This window comes from Astyanax mexicanus, chromosome 14, assembly GCF_023375975.1.
Source record: "Astyanax mexicanus isolate ESR-SI-001 chromosome 14, AstMex3_surface, whole genome shotgun sequence".
Classification (NCBI taxonomy): domain Eukaryota; kingdom Metazoa; phylum Chordata; class Actinopteri; order Characiformes; family Acestrorhamphidae; genus Astyanax; species Astyanax mexicanus.
The window spans coordinates 28961517-28977368 of record NC_064421.1 but is presented as its reverse complement, the minus strand read 5'-3'; the positions used below and the strand labels follow the sequence as shown (position 1 = coordinate 28977368).

Here is a 15852-nt window from a genome sequence, read left to right as displayed (position 1 = left end):
TTTTAGGAAGGTGTTGATATGAGACTCTGAAATCTTGTGGATAGAATCAAGCAAAATTGAAAAAAAAAAAAATATAGATTTGCGTAACAAATTATATTTACTTTGTAACTGTTCATAACTGACATACACTAAACACACCTTTACAGTAGCTATTGAACTATAGACAGCCTCTTATACCCACAGTCTATGATATGAACACATAGAACATCCTTGTGAACATAACTTGTAAATTAGGGTTAGCCAGGAAAACAGACTTAAACACCTCAGCCATCCAAAAACTACTAAACTACTATAACTCTATATGCTACTACAATAGTATAACTTTTTAAAGCATTTTAAAAATGAGACTGAACAAATACATACAATTTGTATTTATTTACCCTTTTTTATTGAGTCATATGCACTTAAACAATCAAACAAAGTCAAACAGAAACAACTCTAGAACATGTTTATATATTGTATATTGAATAAAAATAAACTAAAATAAAACAAACAAACAGCAACAAAAAGTAAACAAGCTAACACTGGAATTCAAATAAAATTTAAAAGCTTTAAATCTAAAATAAAATTATAACATTTCTAAATTTCTAATAAATAAAGTGTATTTATAGTTTTGTAGATCAATTTAAACAAATATTTGGCATACAATTTCATCTTATGTATATAATATTTTAAAAGAATTTAAAAATGGGATTCGAACAGAAACATACTATTTGTATTTTTGTTTAGACTATTTCTATTGACTTACTTTTATGCACTTAAATCTGTCAAACAATGTCAAACAGAAACAACTGTAGAACATTCTTCACATAGTTATAATAAATAAATAAAACAAACAAACAGCGAAATAAAAAACAGTAGATATGTAGATCAGTGTAAACACATATTTGGTATAAAATGTCATCTTATGATTATCATTATAATTATCATATTATTACAACTATAATACAATTAGAAACAAACAACGATCATAAAGAGAAAGAGAAAATATTAAAAGGGGAAAAAAACAGCTCTAGGGGTCCTGAGAGAGTTTCACTCAGCGTCATTCTCCCTCATGTGTCCAAATGATCGCCTGATCTAAAGTGCTTGAAGTTTGACAGCGCGGTGTTTAACTACAGTCTAAACAGTCCTTTCTCACACCCCTCTGAACCCTCTCGCCCTACGGTGTGCGAAAAACACCTGTCTACAGTTGTGCTTTTGGGCAGTTTAATGTGAGTCGGGTCCTTTAAGACCATGAGTTTAGGCAGCAACAGGTTTGTCAGGTGAATCGGAAGTGGGTTCAGCGCAGGCTGCTTTACCTGAGCCAGGTGAGAACAGACAGTAAGGAACCTCTCCAGCCCCGGCGGTCAGTCAGTCCGGTAAAAGTAAGTAGAAAAGTCCGTTTTTTCCTCCTGTTTCTCTCAGCAGGGAGCTGATTATAACCCCGGGTCCGGTCCGGCGCTGTCCGGACGGGCTGCTGCTGCTGTTATTATTATAGAGCCGCCCGGCTGTCGACAGCTCCCCGCCTGAGACCCGCGCAGAGCAGAGCAGCGCAGCGTCCGGGATTTCCATTCAGAATAGCGCCCGGCTTAACAAAACCCCCCACACACAGGCTTTACAGAGCGCTGAACTGGACTGGGGTTAAAGACTTTAACTGGAAACTGTGGCTTTGTGTTTATAGGAGCGCATTTTCCAGTTAATCCAGGCTCTGCAGTTTGAAGCCCAACTGATGGATGACTCACACGATGCTGTTTAAAAAGTTCCAGCTTCTCTTTTATATCTTTTATAATTCGTTTATTTTTTATTTTACACAATTCCTGATTGAGCACATGAGTATATATGAAATTTATAAAATAATTAACCTTAACTAACCTAAAAAAATAGTATTGTAAACGACCACCATTAATACCATTTTTTTCTCGATAGGACCACGTGGTCAATCATGTGATCAGTGTTAAGCCAATAAGGAGCGACTTCCAAATTAACAAGATTCACTTCCTAGTGCACTACAGAAAAAAAGGTGTGAACAATATTCACACTCATTACTCATACAAGGAGGCAATAATAGTCTTTTGGGCACAAAAATGCAAAGTCATGTTTGACACAATTAAAAAAGCAAGGACTTTGATATAATAGAATGCATTTTTTTTAGTTTTTTTAGTTATCTCTTAAAATGTTCTAGTGACATATGAACAGTGTGAACGAGGGAGTTATGGCTTTCCACTTACATGAGTGTATATGATATTTACCCCACACGCATTACTCTGTAGGTAGAAATATAGATACTAGTGTTTAAAATATTTCTGTACAAGTTGAAGTATCAACTCAAACATTTTACTCTTTAAGTAAAAGTGGAAAAGTACTTAAAATAAACTTGGGATGCACTAGGCCCCCTGTTTCAGCTTCATATGTGCCCATTGAAAATGTATGCATTTTAGTATGATGTAAATATATGAAACTGGAACTTCGTAGTATTTAGTTTCTAAATTGAACACAGAAACATTTCTGAGTGGAGAAGGGATAAAGTATTGTGTTTAATGGTACCGGTGGGCTGCAATGACCATCCCTGCTAAGCCTAATATATTCATTCTAAAAACGTGTGTCGGGTCGCTTTTTGAGGCAGTTCTTCTGGCCACGTCATGCATCTTTACATACTTATGTCACATGTACAGCCTCTAGTAAATAGTAAATAGTCATTTACTATTTACTATGTAATATTTCCTATATAGTTAACTTACTAGGGAATGACCAAACCACAAACTATCTTAGTTTTGATAGTAGAAATTCATAATTCAGAATTTCAGAGTTCAGATATTCTGACTAATGATATTACATTACATTACATTTCATTTGGCAGACGCTTTTGTCCAAAGCGACTTACAATAATGAAGTACAAAGTAATAGGAATTTAGATAACCCATTTTTAGGTAGGGCTTAAAGGAGGTCGAAGGGAAATAAAGGGATAGAGAAGTGAAGGAGGGGAAGAAGGAAATGGGGTTAGAAGTAGTTAGTGTATTAGAGGTGTTAGGAGAGTAAGTATATATTACCAGGATGACATAACTATAATAGATGTTGCCATTGATGTACATGGTGTGTTATTCTCTCTTGTATGTAGTTTATTTTTACTAGTAAAAACTCCAGTTACAGATACCTATATTAATTTTGTTTATAGTAGCTATATGTTGTATTATTATGATTTTTTAATTATTAAGATGTTAGGCTAAAATGGCTTGAAACAAGTAACAAATTACTTCCAAATGAACAAGCAAAAACAAAGGAAACTGATGTATAGCAGAGTCTGTTCTCTGTTACCAGAGTCTGCTCTCAGGTTGCAGAGCTGCAGGGTTTATGGGGTGCTCGGCACTATCTGAAATAGAGATTCTACTGTCCAGGGAGCACAGAGCTTCAGTCTGTTTCACTTTTTTACAATCTTACGTCAGAAACGTAGCTAACCTTCTTGTAAAGAAGACCAGCCGCAGGCTCAGGATTTTATCCACAACACTTGTGATTTTTCACAAGGGTTCAGGTATAGTTTAACAGTAAATATAAGTACTTGTAGATTCAGAGTGCAGAACTAAACAGCTGGTTTATGCTTACAACTTCTGACATGCAAAATACAAACTTAGACTTAGCTTACCCTGTAGCTAGTAGAATAGTAATTCATGTATTATTCTGTTTTATGCTTCCCATGGAAATTTCACTTGACTTAAGTCAATTATGTAAATAGAGATTGCTCCAAAATATTATCACGAGGTTGATTAGCTAGGATCCCCACAATAATTTATATACAAGCGTATACACCAATATATATGTACAATGTACTATAAGTCGATATTTGAATTATTATGACAGTCCTAGCAATATGCATATAGCATGATTAACCAGCTACATTTTCACTTGGATGACCATCCACAAGTTTGCTTGTGAATTAGCTTTTGCAAAGTGAAAAATTAAGAAAATAGAGGGAAAATCCCTGTTATTAGACTTTGCAGTTCTGATCTGAGTGGATACATCAGGTCTTGGTGAAGGATCACTTCTTCATTTGGCATACACATCATGATTATTTTGACTTAATCGTCACAGGCAATTAAATTAGCCCCTGTGGGGACATAAGTGTTTTTACTCTACCTTGGAACAGAAACACTTTTGACAGTTGTCATGATCTGTGCATTCCTTCAGTTGTGGTTGGGGAAAAACTTTTTTTTTAATGGAATGATAGATTGTGTTTGAATTTATCAAAGTACATCGTTTTACTAGTCTGAATGGAACCCGACCATGAAATATTCCAGTTTTAAGTGTCAATCAGTAGGTAGCATTAATTCTACAGTATCGTCTCCTCCCTGGTGGTGAAGCTGTTTATCTTATTTGTTAAGTAGCTCTCACTGTAGTGACGGTGCAGAATTCACCCTCTCTAATTAATACTGTGTCAAAATTTAAATTGACCCTTATCACTACAGATGTTTGCGCTTTCTCTCTCTGAATGGAGGCTGCATTTGTAATTTGTCATTATCTCTAGTAATTGTGAATTAAGCTCTAATTATATTGTCGCAAGCATTTGCATTTTACATGCTTTATTCTTTACTTTTGCTCTGTGACTCATTTATTGACTAATTGTAGACTAATATATTGTGTAGATCTGCGTAAGCAGCAATTAGTGGTACAGTAGTAATGACAAAAATTGTATTCTCATTGTTATTCCTTATATGACACCTGCATTTAGTAGTGCACCTCTTTGAGCAGGTAGCCTTACACTGACGGCAGAGATTTCTCAAGATTTTGTGTCTGGGGAAATGCAAAATGGGGACTTATGCAAAATAATAATGAAAAAAAAAAAACACATTAAATGCTTTATTTCCAGGGACTAACTAAAGAGCTTTGTCTGAGTTAAAAACACGTTTGTTATAGAGGCATTTATGCAGTTTTGATGATCTGCTTCATCTGAAAAACATTCCTTTTTCAAGACGTGTCTGAGAAGCTTAGGCCTTTAGGCCCAAGGTAGAGAAAACAAGAGTTTGTTGTAAAAAAATGACATAAATCAGAAAAGGCAGATGGTGTGCAATTTTTAGTTTTTTTTTTTAATCCCAAAGGCAAATTCCAGCAGTATGCATGCAAGAAAAACACAGAAGAGGAAAACAATCGAGGCCTAATAACAGTTTCTTATTAATTAATAGGCTTTATACATTGAACAAAAATGAGTTCATGTATAGTGCACATAGGTTTAGAGTTTGGATGTTGTTTATATTTCTTTATTTTGCTGTTTTACTTTTGAACACCACTTTAGTGGATTTGAGATCAATTATCAAGGGAATGCACATATGTGTGTCTGTATGAACAAATAAGGCTCAGTTCAGTCTTCTTTAGGTTGAAAGTACACTGTTCACGATTGGTTGTCAGTGTGTGTGTTGGTTGAGTGTGGGGCATTGCGTGTACAAAGGATTTTGTAGAGTGCTGATTGAAACGAAAAATAGCTACATTAATATTTTCTACATAGAGATTCCCTAAGAAACTCTTGGGTTACTTCTCAGTATGTTTTGGGCCGTTGTCCAAGTGTACTCTGAGAAATCGCTTCACAGTTTGACTGAATATTAGCATACAGTGGTGCTGCACAATGTTGTTTCATGATTATCACAATGTGTCTGTGTACAAAAGTCACATTACAGGACATGCAAAATGTAAATACTTCTTGATAGAAAAGGAAAATTCACTACTGAAATCTTCTTCCACTCCTCATTGATGACATCACAGAGCTGGTGGATGTTAGAGACCTTGCACTCCTCCACCTTCAGCTTAAGGATGCTCCACGGGTGCTCAACTGGGTCTAGGTTTGAGACATACTTGGCCAGTCCATCACCTTTACCTTCAGCAGTTTTAGCATGGCAGTTGCCATCTTGAAGATGTGTTTGGAGTCGTTATTGTGTTGGAAAACTGACAGGCAACCCAGTTTCTAAAGAAAGGTAATCATGCTTTGCCATGCAGCCATTCACGCTTGAAAGTTTCAAACTCTATCAAGCCACAAGACACCAGTCTATGTGTCTTATGTGTTTTTCCACAAATTCACGCAGGCCTAAACGAAAGTATACCTATGTACACTTAAGAATTCACCCTAACACTTCTTTCCATGGAGAGTGATGATCTCTAATGGTGGCCAGAGAAATTTACCAGCAAAAGCATTATATTCTGCAACAATACAGAGACAGTCTCTGCTGTTCAGTATGTCCTCTGTCTCTGTTTTGTCTGTTTTATAGAGAGAGTAAGTGGGTGGGATTCTTCCTGATCACATTTTTGCCAGGATCTTTCTGTCCGATTCCATCTGCACGGTTCACAGCTACCTTTATTTCAAAGCAGATCTCACACTAAAGAACCTCAGCTTCCTCTAGAAGCAGAGTTGGCTCTGGATCTACTCGTACAGCCTGTTTACATTCACTTCCCATCCTAGTTTGTCACACAGATGCACACCCAGATATTTGTAGGTGTTAACCAGTAACCACCTTGATGGTCTCACCCTGGATGGTGACAGAAGCTGCCACAAGCTCTTATTTATTTCTGGTATTTAGTAATATTCTGTCCAGAAAGCTGTTCCCAGTGCTCACTGCACTCTCTCCCCTCTGTTAATACAAAAAAATTAAAAAAGATAAAAGAACAGTCCCCTGTGTTGTAATCAGCTTATACTTCAGCTGGAGGTTCTGGTTGGTGTTGAAGGCACTAAAGAAGTCTCTGTCATCTCCAGGTGTGACTGAGTAAGCTCCGTAGTTCAGTAGTTAGATCACAACATTCTTAACACCCACATCCACAGACTGTAAGGACACCAATGAGACCCACATGTGTTCTGAAGTGACATAGCACTGCACGCATCAAGAGGTGTGATGTCTATCTTTCGTTTATGCTCAGACATAGTTTGGGGGCAGTACAGGTGCTATTCTGGCCCAAAATAATATTAAACAATTCATAAAACAATACTTTAAAATATTCTTCAAAGACACTATACTTGTTGTTAGTGATATATAGTATAGAAAAAAAATAATCATTTGATTTTGAAAGGTTATCGTATTTTTTCACTATGATGCACACTATCAATAAATGTCTATTTTCATACATAAAGTGCACTGGATTATATTTTTTGACACTAGTAAGGAACAGGGATGTCGCCATGTTTTCCTTCTAATTTAGCAGGTCTGGGGTGTGGGGGTGGGCTGGGTAACTTAAAGCTACGCAATGTAAACAAAACTGTAATTCTTAAAAAAACACTTTCTTTTAAAGTCAGACAAGTGCTGGATGTTAATCTACACAGATTTCCATCGTAAAACTGTTTGTTTGGAGGAGTAAAAGGCTTCTGTTTATTTACAGTAAGCTTAGATTCCCAAATTTCTCCAGCACTAAGGCTGAAGCGTTAGCATTAGCTGCTAACTGCTAGCAATAGCTGTTGTTACTGGCTAATGCTGCCTGAAAGCACTACACTGAGGAACCCTGAGTGTTCCAGTAAGCCATGGTGATATTAGCTAGCAGCTTATGGCATGTAGCTTGTTTTAACACAGTAAAGACGCAGAGTACAGTCCAATAAATTCATCTCTTAATGGGGAAAGAGCAAGGGCTCAGCGTGATTACCCGCTTAGCGCGATTACCTGCTAATCCTAATACTATTCCAGCCTCAATGCTCGGTTGCATTAACTTCACTGAATATTTGCACTGACGATTTTTGGGAAAATTTAAGGGATTTTAGGTGCGCCTTATAGTGTGAAAAATACAATACAGAAAAATTACCAAAACTGCAGAGCATTTATTGCATGTTCATAAACTGCAAGCATTGCCCTTAATGCTTTAGAGTAAATCAGGGGTGTCCAAACTTTTTTTTGTTGGGGCCAGAAGGAGAAATATATTTGAAGTCATGGGCCACAGACTCTGTAATAAAACAAATAATGAAATATACCACTTTAAATAATACTTCTTTCCTTATTATTTCATTTACACACCATTTTACTTGACTAACTATCTTTATCTTTGACAGTGGTGTATAAACTAAGATTTTTCTCTTAATATTAAACTCCTTAATTACGGCAACTTTTAGACTCTTTGTTCTTTAGACCATTTTTCTGCGCTAGAAATGCGCACCCTCTCCGCTTTTAGACTATTTGCCCTGGTTTTCTGTGCTAGAAATGCGCACACTCTCCGCTTTTAGACTCTTTTGCCCCATTTTTCTGCGCTAGAAATGCGCACCCTCTCTGCTTTTAGACTCTTTGCCCTGGTTTTCTGCGCAAGAAATGCGCACCCTCTCTGCTTTTAGACTCTTTTGCCCCGTTTTTCTGCGCTAGAAATGCGCACCCTCTCTGCTTTTAGACTCTTTGCCCTGGTTTTCTGCGCAAGAAATGCGCACCCTCTCTGCTTTTAGACTCTTTTGCCCCGTTTTTCTGCGCTAGAAATGCGCACATTCTCCGCTTTTAGACTCTTTGCCCTGTTTTTCTGCGCTAGAAATGCGCACCCTCTCCGACTCTTTGGCCCGTTTCTGACACCTAGCATTCAAACTTTGAATCTCACATTATAAAAACCTGATTAACAGCGGGCCAACTTTCATTCTATTTCTAAAATACCTCGCGGGCCGCTCCAAAAAAGGAAACGGGCCGCAAATGGCCCCCGGGCCGTATTTTGGACACCCCTGGAGTAAATGAACAGCAGTAATATCAGTGAAAGCAGTCCATCACGAAATGGATTGTAAAAAATATATACACACGATATACTGTGTACAATATGACATGGCACACCACTTGTGGGCAGGATACTCGTTTATTTTGCTAATTATTTAAAATACGTTCTAAGGTATAACTTTACTTACCATAAAATTCTAAGTTAAATGCTTACAGAGAAAAAATCTATTAAGATTGATTGCTTGGGGTATCAATCAGTTTGTGGTGAAATCACAACCACAAATACAAAAAAAGAGCATATGTTGTATAAAATTACAAGCTATGAAACTATAATACTGAAAATAATATGCTTACCTTTAAAAAAAATGTGTAAATTTGTGTAATTTTTCCAATATTCAAGTTCAAAGTTCAAGTTCAAAGAGTTTATTGTCATGTGCACAGTAAGAAACAAGTTTCCTCGTACAATGAAATTCTTTCTTTGCCCCTCGCCAAGTATGCTGCATAAAGATAAAAATAGAAAATATACAATAAAGAAAGAATAAATAACAAAATATAAATATTAATTAGTGTTAACTTTACATCCATGATGGAAATATATACATGAAAGCAGTAATGGGGTATGGATATTATTTACAAGTAAGTACATGTTATCTACAGCAGTGGAATATGAAAAAAGTGCAAAAGGTTCAGTAGTGCAATTATAAAATTTTGCAAAGTAAAGTAAGCATGTGTCTCTGAGAAATGTCCTTGACATGTAAACGTGTAGAGAGTAATGTGAATGGTTATTTCTGAGGTAGGTTCAAGAGTCTGGTAGCAGTGGGGAAGAATGAGTTCTTTAGCCTGGTGGTTTTGCATTTCACACTTCTGTACCTCCGGCCTGAAGGCAGAAGAGTGAACAGTCCTTGCTGGGGGTGGGTAGAGTCTTTGAGGATGGAGGCAGCTCTCCTGAGGACTCTCTGGTGGTAGATGCTCTGCAGAGAGGGCAGTGGAGTTCTGATGATCTTCTCCGCAGTCTTTACCACTCTCTGCAGGCGTGTACGGTCCGTCGCAGTAGTGTTGCCGTACCACACGGTGATACAGTTGGTCAAGAGGCTCTCAATAACACAGCTGTAGAAGTTGCAGAGTATCTTGGGAGACATCCTGAACTTCCTCAGCCTCCTCAGGAAGTACAGCCGCTGTTGAGCCTTTTTGACCAGCTGTGTGGTGTTCAATGTCCAAGTGAAGTCCTCACTGATGTGGATGCCCAGGTAATATATTGCTGCCTTTGGTAGAAATTGCACATTCAGTATGTGTTAAATTTAGCAGCTTCTTCAACAAGATATAGGGATTTATAGACAGTTTTATAGATTCTTTAATTAATTAAAAGGCATTTGCATGTGACCTTTGGTTTGGTGCAAATTGCCCAGATGCAGTTTTACAAGCCTATTATTTACAGCCCTGTTATTTTGCTAATGCTCTGCATTTATTGTCAGGTTTACTGCCTTGTTACTAGAAAGAAAAAGCATTTTATTGTAATTGTTTCCAACACTTGACAGCACTCGACGAACATGAGCTCACTATACCAACTTCCCACCAATGCCTGATGGTCTACCACAGAAACAAGAGGGAGAGAGAGAGTGAAAGAGGGAGATAAAAAGGGAGAGAGAGAGAGAGAGGGAGAACAAAAATGTGTAAGAGATGTGCTTCATCTGTCAGATGTGGTACCAAGACAGCTGCACGAAAAGTACTAAAAGCTTTGTGATTAACTGGATTTATGCCTTGAATACAAAGAAAATGTGGTGTGATCACAATCCAGGTGACTTTTTTGGATACAAAATGTAGCTTATCCAAGATCACACTTAACAGCTGTGCTGTTTATGTCCTTTTTTTGTCGTTTACATAAACATTCACAGTGCAGGCTAGAAAAAATAAGTCAACCTTGGTATTTAAAGACATTTAGATCTTAACTATTCTTTAGTTTATTTGCTTGTCTATGTCTATGTAAAGAAACCAATGTCTCTGCCACTTGAGGTTAATAGCTGATGCCTTCATATTTGTGGGTAAAATTATTTAATTCAACTTTAGATTTCATAGAGCATTTCCTAGAAGCATTGTGGAACATTGGGGTAAAATTGCGCTGTAATGATATTTTTATAATGATATGTTTTAGTTTTATTTTCTTTGTGACACCCTTTCATGAACTGCCATATATTTTTTTTTCTCTTGTAAACTGTAAGGCTATTCCATGGGGTACCCTAATCGTCTTTGGAGATCTCCGCTTCTCACTTTGGACATTGTGTTGAATGTACCATTATTCAAATTGTTAATGAGATTAAGTCTGACGACTGGCCAAAGGGCAGTTGACACCTCTTGCTTGAAGACGTCTATTGAGGTGAAGAATCTTTTTAAGTAGTGGATCTGAAATGTACCTTGTTCATGTTAAATGTAAAAGTGTTCATGTTTAGTATCATTTTAATGGTCTCAGTGCAGAAATGTTAATAATAACCTAAATTAAACATTTCTGAACTTTGGGAGAAATGTCTCCATTATGAAGAGACACTCCCCTTCCTGTTCCTGATGTGTTTTAGATTGCCCTGTGATGATCAAAGACTGTGAAGAACAATGGTCATGATGGTCAAAGGTATCTAAATGTGAAAAGTGCCAAATTCCAATCTCAATTTAATTGTAAATTTGAAGTGTATTGTTCTGGTTGGATATTTAAGGGAAGTACAAGGAAATATTATTTGAGTTTGTCTGGTAGTATGAGACCTCCCATGCTCTGCATGTAGCCAACATTTGTCTGTAACCAGGAGACATATCTACTCTGTATGTAACTACTATTTCAAATATATCACACAATATTCTATTTCATATATACTATGCAATATTCTTAACTGATATCTTTGTCTAAATTCTCATCTAAAGTACCGGAAAGACGGAATACGCATGAGGAGGACAAGGCATAGGCCTGCTGACGCCTCCCCTACAAAACCCACAGTTTCACCAATCTACTTATCTGCTTAATTGAAACAGTGTCAGGATACTCAGATTGTGTGACTGACACATTCTTTTATGAAAGCTCATCCGTCATATGAAATAAAAGACTGGGTGCAACTTTCAGTGACCTCTATGGAATTGCCCCATATTTAAAAAAGTGTACACGGATGAAGTTACAATGTTAAACCTGAATAAGAATAGGAGTGGAATTTCTGACAAGCTATTTAACATCCAGAGAATTAAAAGGGCAGTTGCGAGTTACAGTGAGGGTTGAAATAGACCAGTTGTTAAGGAGTGAATAATAGCAAGGGTTAGGGTTTTGTACAGACTTTTACTGCTCATAGTAACAGTGTAAATATTCCGAAGTTTTAGCAAGTAGCAGTTGGTGTAATGCTGTGGGTAAAATCACTCCAGTCTGCCCAGTGGCAGATTAGGGTTTGACTCACTGGCAGCATATGATGCTACAACCTGAGCTGCATAGGTTTAAAACAAAACAAAAAAAGGTTCAAAATGTAGCCTTAAAGTCTAGCATGATTCACAGTTCTAATGGGATAAAAACGTCTCACCTAATGAGTGTCTTATTAACTTTATTCTCTTGAAGTAGGACAAAATAAACCTGTTTTTAATGATAATAGACAAAGTATAAACAAAAGGATTTTCCTAATGGCATCCATTTCCACCAACACATGTCAAATCATTATTACATCCTCCAACCTCGTAAGTAGGGATTTCTGAGGAGGACTTGAAGGCAGCATTAATCACAAACACATATTTAAAAAAAAAACAAAAAAAACGTAAAATTCGTTTCAGTGTTTTAATGATTCAATTCCTAGTCACTTAGCTTTCATTCATCTTGTAAAAAGAAAGTACATTTCGACTGACAGAAGTGGGCTTTGAGACCCTGCCTGTGCACACAAGACGTCTCGTCTTCATGCATCTGCCTTTACACGTTTATCCCACTGAGCCACTACAGGATTTATCTGAATCAGAACTGGTATTTACTAGTGTTTTAATTAAACTGATTTTTATTTTTTAATTATCTGTCACTCCCTTGCTCTGTTTCCCAGTGTGTTCCCCAGTAATTTTCCGTCACGTGTTTGTAATTTGTAGCTCCGCCCCTCGTTACCTATTTCCACAGGTGTGTGCTTCCTGTCTGTATAAATAGTCCCCTTATGTCTGTGTTTATTCGTGTGGTACCAGTTTTGGGAAACAGTCGTACTTTAGATGTTAGTTAGTAAGCACTTGCCGCTCATGCACACGCAACATGACTGGGTGGATGCCATGCTACCCATTGAAAACACTGTGTTTTTTCAAAGTGCACCAGCAAATTTTCCACGTTCAGTTATAAAGCAGCTCCACACTGCACGTCTGTATATGCTTGTCTCGGACAAAGAACCTTCTAGCTCTATTTACTTTTTTGCTCCTGCGCCAAACAGCTCTGACCAATCAGATCCCACTACGTGCCGGCATGGTCCTGTAAAACAGAAGGCTAGATAACTAAACACAAATTCAGTCATGACTGTGTTACTTCCTGCCTCAGAACTCTGTGTGAGTAGGCAGCATTTCTCATGTTTCACACACAGCCTACAGCTAGTAGTCCTCTTCCAGTACACATGGCAATGAGCGTATAATTAAATAATGTCTCCAGTACAGTAATGAAGTGTTCCTACATGACCGCCAGCTCAAAACCACAGAATATTCAAGCTTTTAAGATTGTACTAAGTTGAGTTAGTCTTGGCACAAGGTATTAAACCTATTAATGTATTAACTCCTGCAGATGCTTAGAAATGATAATTACAGTAGCCTTATTACTGTTGGAAGGAAATGATAATAGCACCAAAACCTTAACTCCAGGACCTTCGCAGTGATGTAGCAGATGGTTATGTACTGTCTGTGCCCAAACCACAAACCAGGTCAGGAAAAACAAATTACAGAATTTGAACCTGCTGTCTTAATACAGCTGGCAAGATGTTTTAGTGCTGGCACAAACATTCCTCTATGCTGGAGTAAGAGTTGCTCCACAGTTTTGCCTTTGTGTGTGTTTTCTGGAGCAGCGAGAAGGCATTCTTTGTAAGTCATTTGCTTGTTCATGTGATATAACCACATGAACAATAAAACAAGTTGGAAGAAAACCGAGCTTTTGACCTTTTGAGTGGTGTGTGTGTGTGTGTGGTATTTTTGAAAGCATAACATCAAACCCCTGTTCAGTTGAAACTTAAGTTTGAACTTGGCACAGCCATGCTGCAAAGCAATCTTATCATGCTCCTGGGGAGGAGTTGTGCTTTGTCAAAAGAGAGCATCCTGTCAAATACTGAATTCCAAGATTGCTCAAAGATACGAAACAAGCTTTTGTGTGCATGATGTAAACCACAGCTTCTTTTTCTTTTTTTTTTTCAATAAAAAAAACATATTTACTTATTTGATTTGATTTGAAGTTTGCTTCTCTGTTTAGGCTGCTTATACTAGGAGTTTGTTTTTGTCTATAGTGCATTTTCTCATTTAATGCACCTTTAAGACATTTATTAGAAATTTGCTTGGTCATGAGCTGCTTAAAAACACTAGACTGTAAGTTTCAGGAAATTGATTGATGCAAGGGTATTTCATATTCCCAAATCAGGGAGTTTCATACTTTTATGGGTGCATTTGTAGTATCTAGTACATCCTTATATTATTTGTTTTTTCATACAAATATTGAAATCTTTGATGATGCATCTTTTTTTTTTCTTCAAAAACTATAATTTAACTAGAGATGCACTGAAAAAAAAAAAAAAAAAAAAAAAAAAAAAAAATATATATATATATATATATATATATATATATATATATATATATATATAATTTTTTTTGTTTTGTCTGAACATGGTTTTTCACAGGTTTTCAATAACTGATTAATTTTAATATTGAAAAAATGTGATCTTTAAGCTTAATTGCCCAACTGATTAATTTAACCCATTGCATTAATCTAATTAGCTTTGATGCGTTTATCTTAATTATTGTGTTTGGAGGACTAAACAAAAAGTTCAGCTCTTGTCAGATTGTATTTTCCCAAAATGTTCCAAAAATTTTCCCAAGATGTTTTCTAACAAAATAGAGACGAGCATTAATGTTCTTTTTGCTCAGCAGTGGTTTTTGTCTTGGCACAGGTCATTTTTGCCCAGTGTCTTTCTTATGGTGAAACCATGAACGCTGAAATTAAACTGAGGCAAGTGAGGCCTGCAGTTCTTTGCAAGCTGTCATGGGGTCTTTTGTGACCTCTTGGATGAGTAATTCCTGCACTGAGGTAATTTTGGTAGGCCGGTCACTCCTGGGAAGGTTCACCACTATTTCACGCTTTTTGCCATTGGTAGATGATTTGCTTTGACTGTGGTTTGCTGGAGTCCCAAAACTTTAGAAATGGCAAGACTGGTAGATCTCTCTTTCTTTCTTTCTTTCTCATTTATTCCTGAATTTCTTTAGATATTGGCATGATGTCTAGCTTTTCAGTATCTTTTGCTCTACTTCTGACTATCAGGCAGGTTCTATTTAAGTGTTTTCTATATTAAGAACAGAGTATTTCGCCAGTAAAGCGGAAGTAAACAGCCTGAGGTGTGTAAAGAAATTTAACTCGGGTGTGATAACCACAGTTAAGTTATGTTTTAAGTGAGGGTGCAAACACAATTTTTTCACACAGCCATGTAGGTTTGGATTTTTTTCTTTCTCCTAATAATAAAAACCTTTGTTTGAAAACTGCATTTTGTTGTTTACTCGTGCTGTCTTTGACTGACTAATATAGCCAGAAGCCTGGTTCCAACTATAGTGTACTATATGTGAATGAGGGCACTTGTCATCACTCACCTGTGCTGGTACACAATGACTTCATGAGCTGTCACCATGGATGAGGCCAAAAGACGGAATGTTCCTCTGAAAGGCCGTAATTCAGGAGGTGCATTGTGAAACGCCAGAATTGTTCCCTTTGGTGGGGGTGGAAACAAGAAAGGAGTTATACCCAGTGTTTACTGTATGAAGGGTCTGCTTAATGCCCAAGATAAAGATATTTCTTTTTAGGGTTTGGTCTAAAATGTTATTTGAACTACACACGTTGCACTGTAAGAAAAAAAAACTACACAAAGAAAATTGTGGATTTAAAATTGTGTAGAATTTATCTTTATGAATTGGCATTATTTCTCTTTTTAGGACCAGACAAGAACTATCGCACCTTTTTTAAATTTAGTTTCTCTTTCAGTTTTCACATTTTTCAACAAGTGCAGTTAGGTGAAATCTT

At 36.9% G+C, this 15852-nt stretch overlaps 1 protein-coding gene across 1 annotated transcript in view; it reads left to right on the top strand.

The window, feature by feature from the left end:
• Window positions 1–1056: 1056 nt before the first annotated feature.
• Window positions 1057–15852, top strand: part of sh3yl1 (SH3 and SYLF domain containing 1) — a 54247-nt gene continuing 39451 nt past the window's right edge. The window contains exon 1 of the mRNA XM_022672829.2: window positions 1057–1364. Coding sequence (XP_022528550.2) covers window position 1364 — 1 coding nt within the window. The 5' untranslated portion in view covers window positions 1057–1363. The remainder of the gene's footprint in view (window positions 1365–15852) is intronic.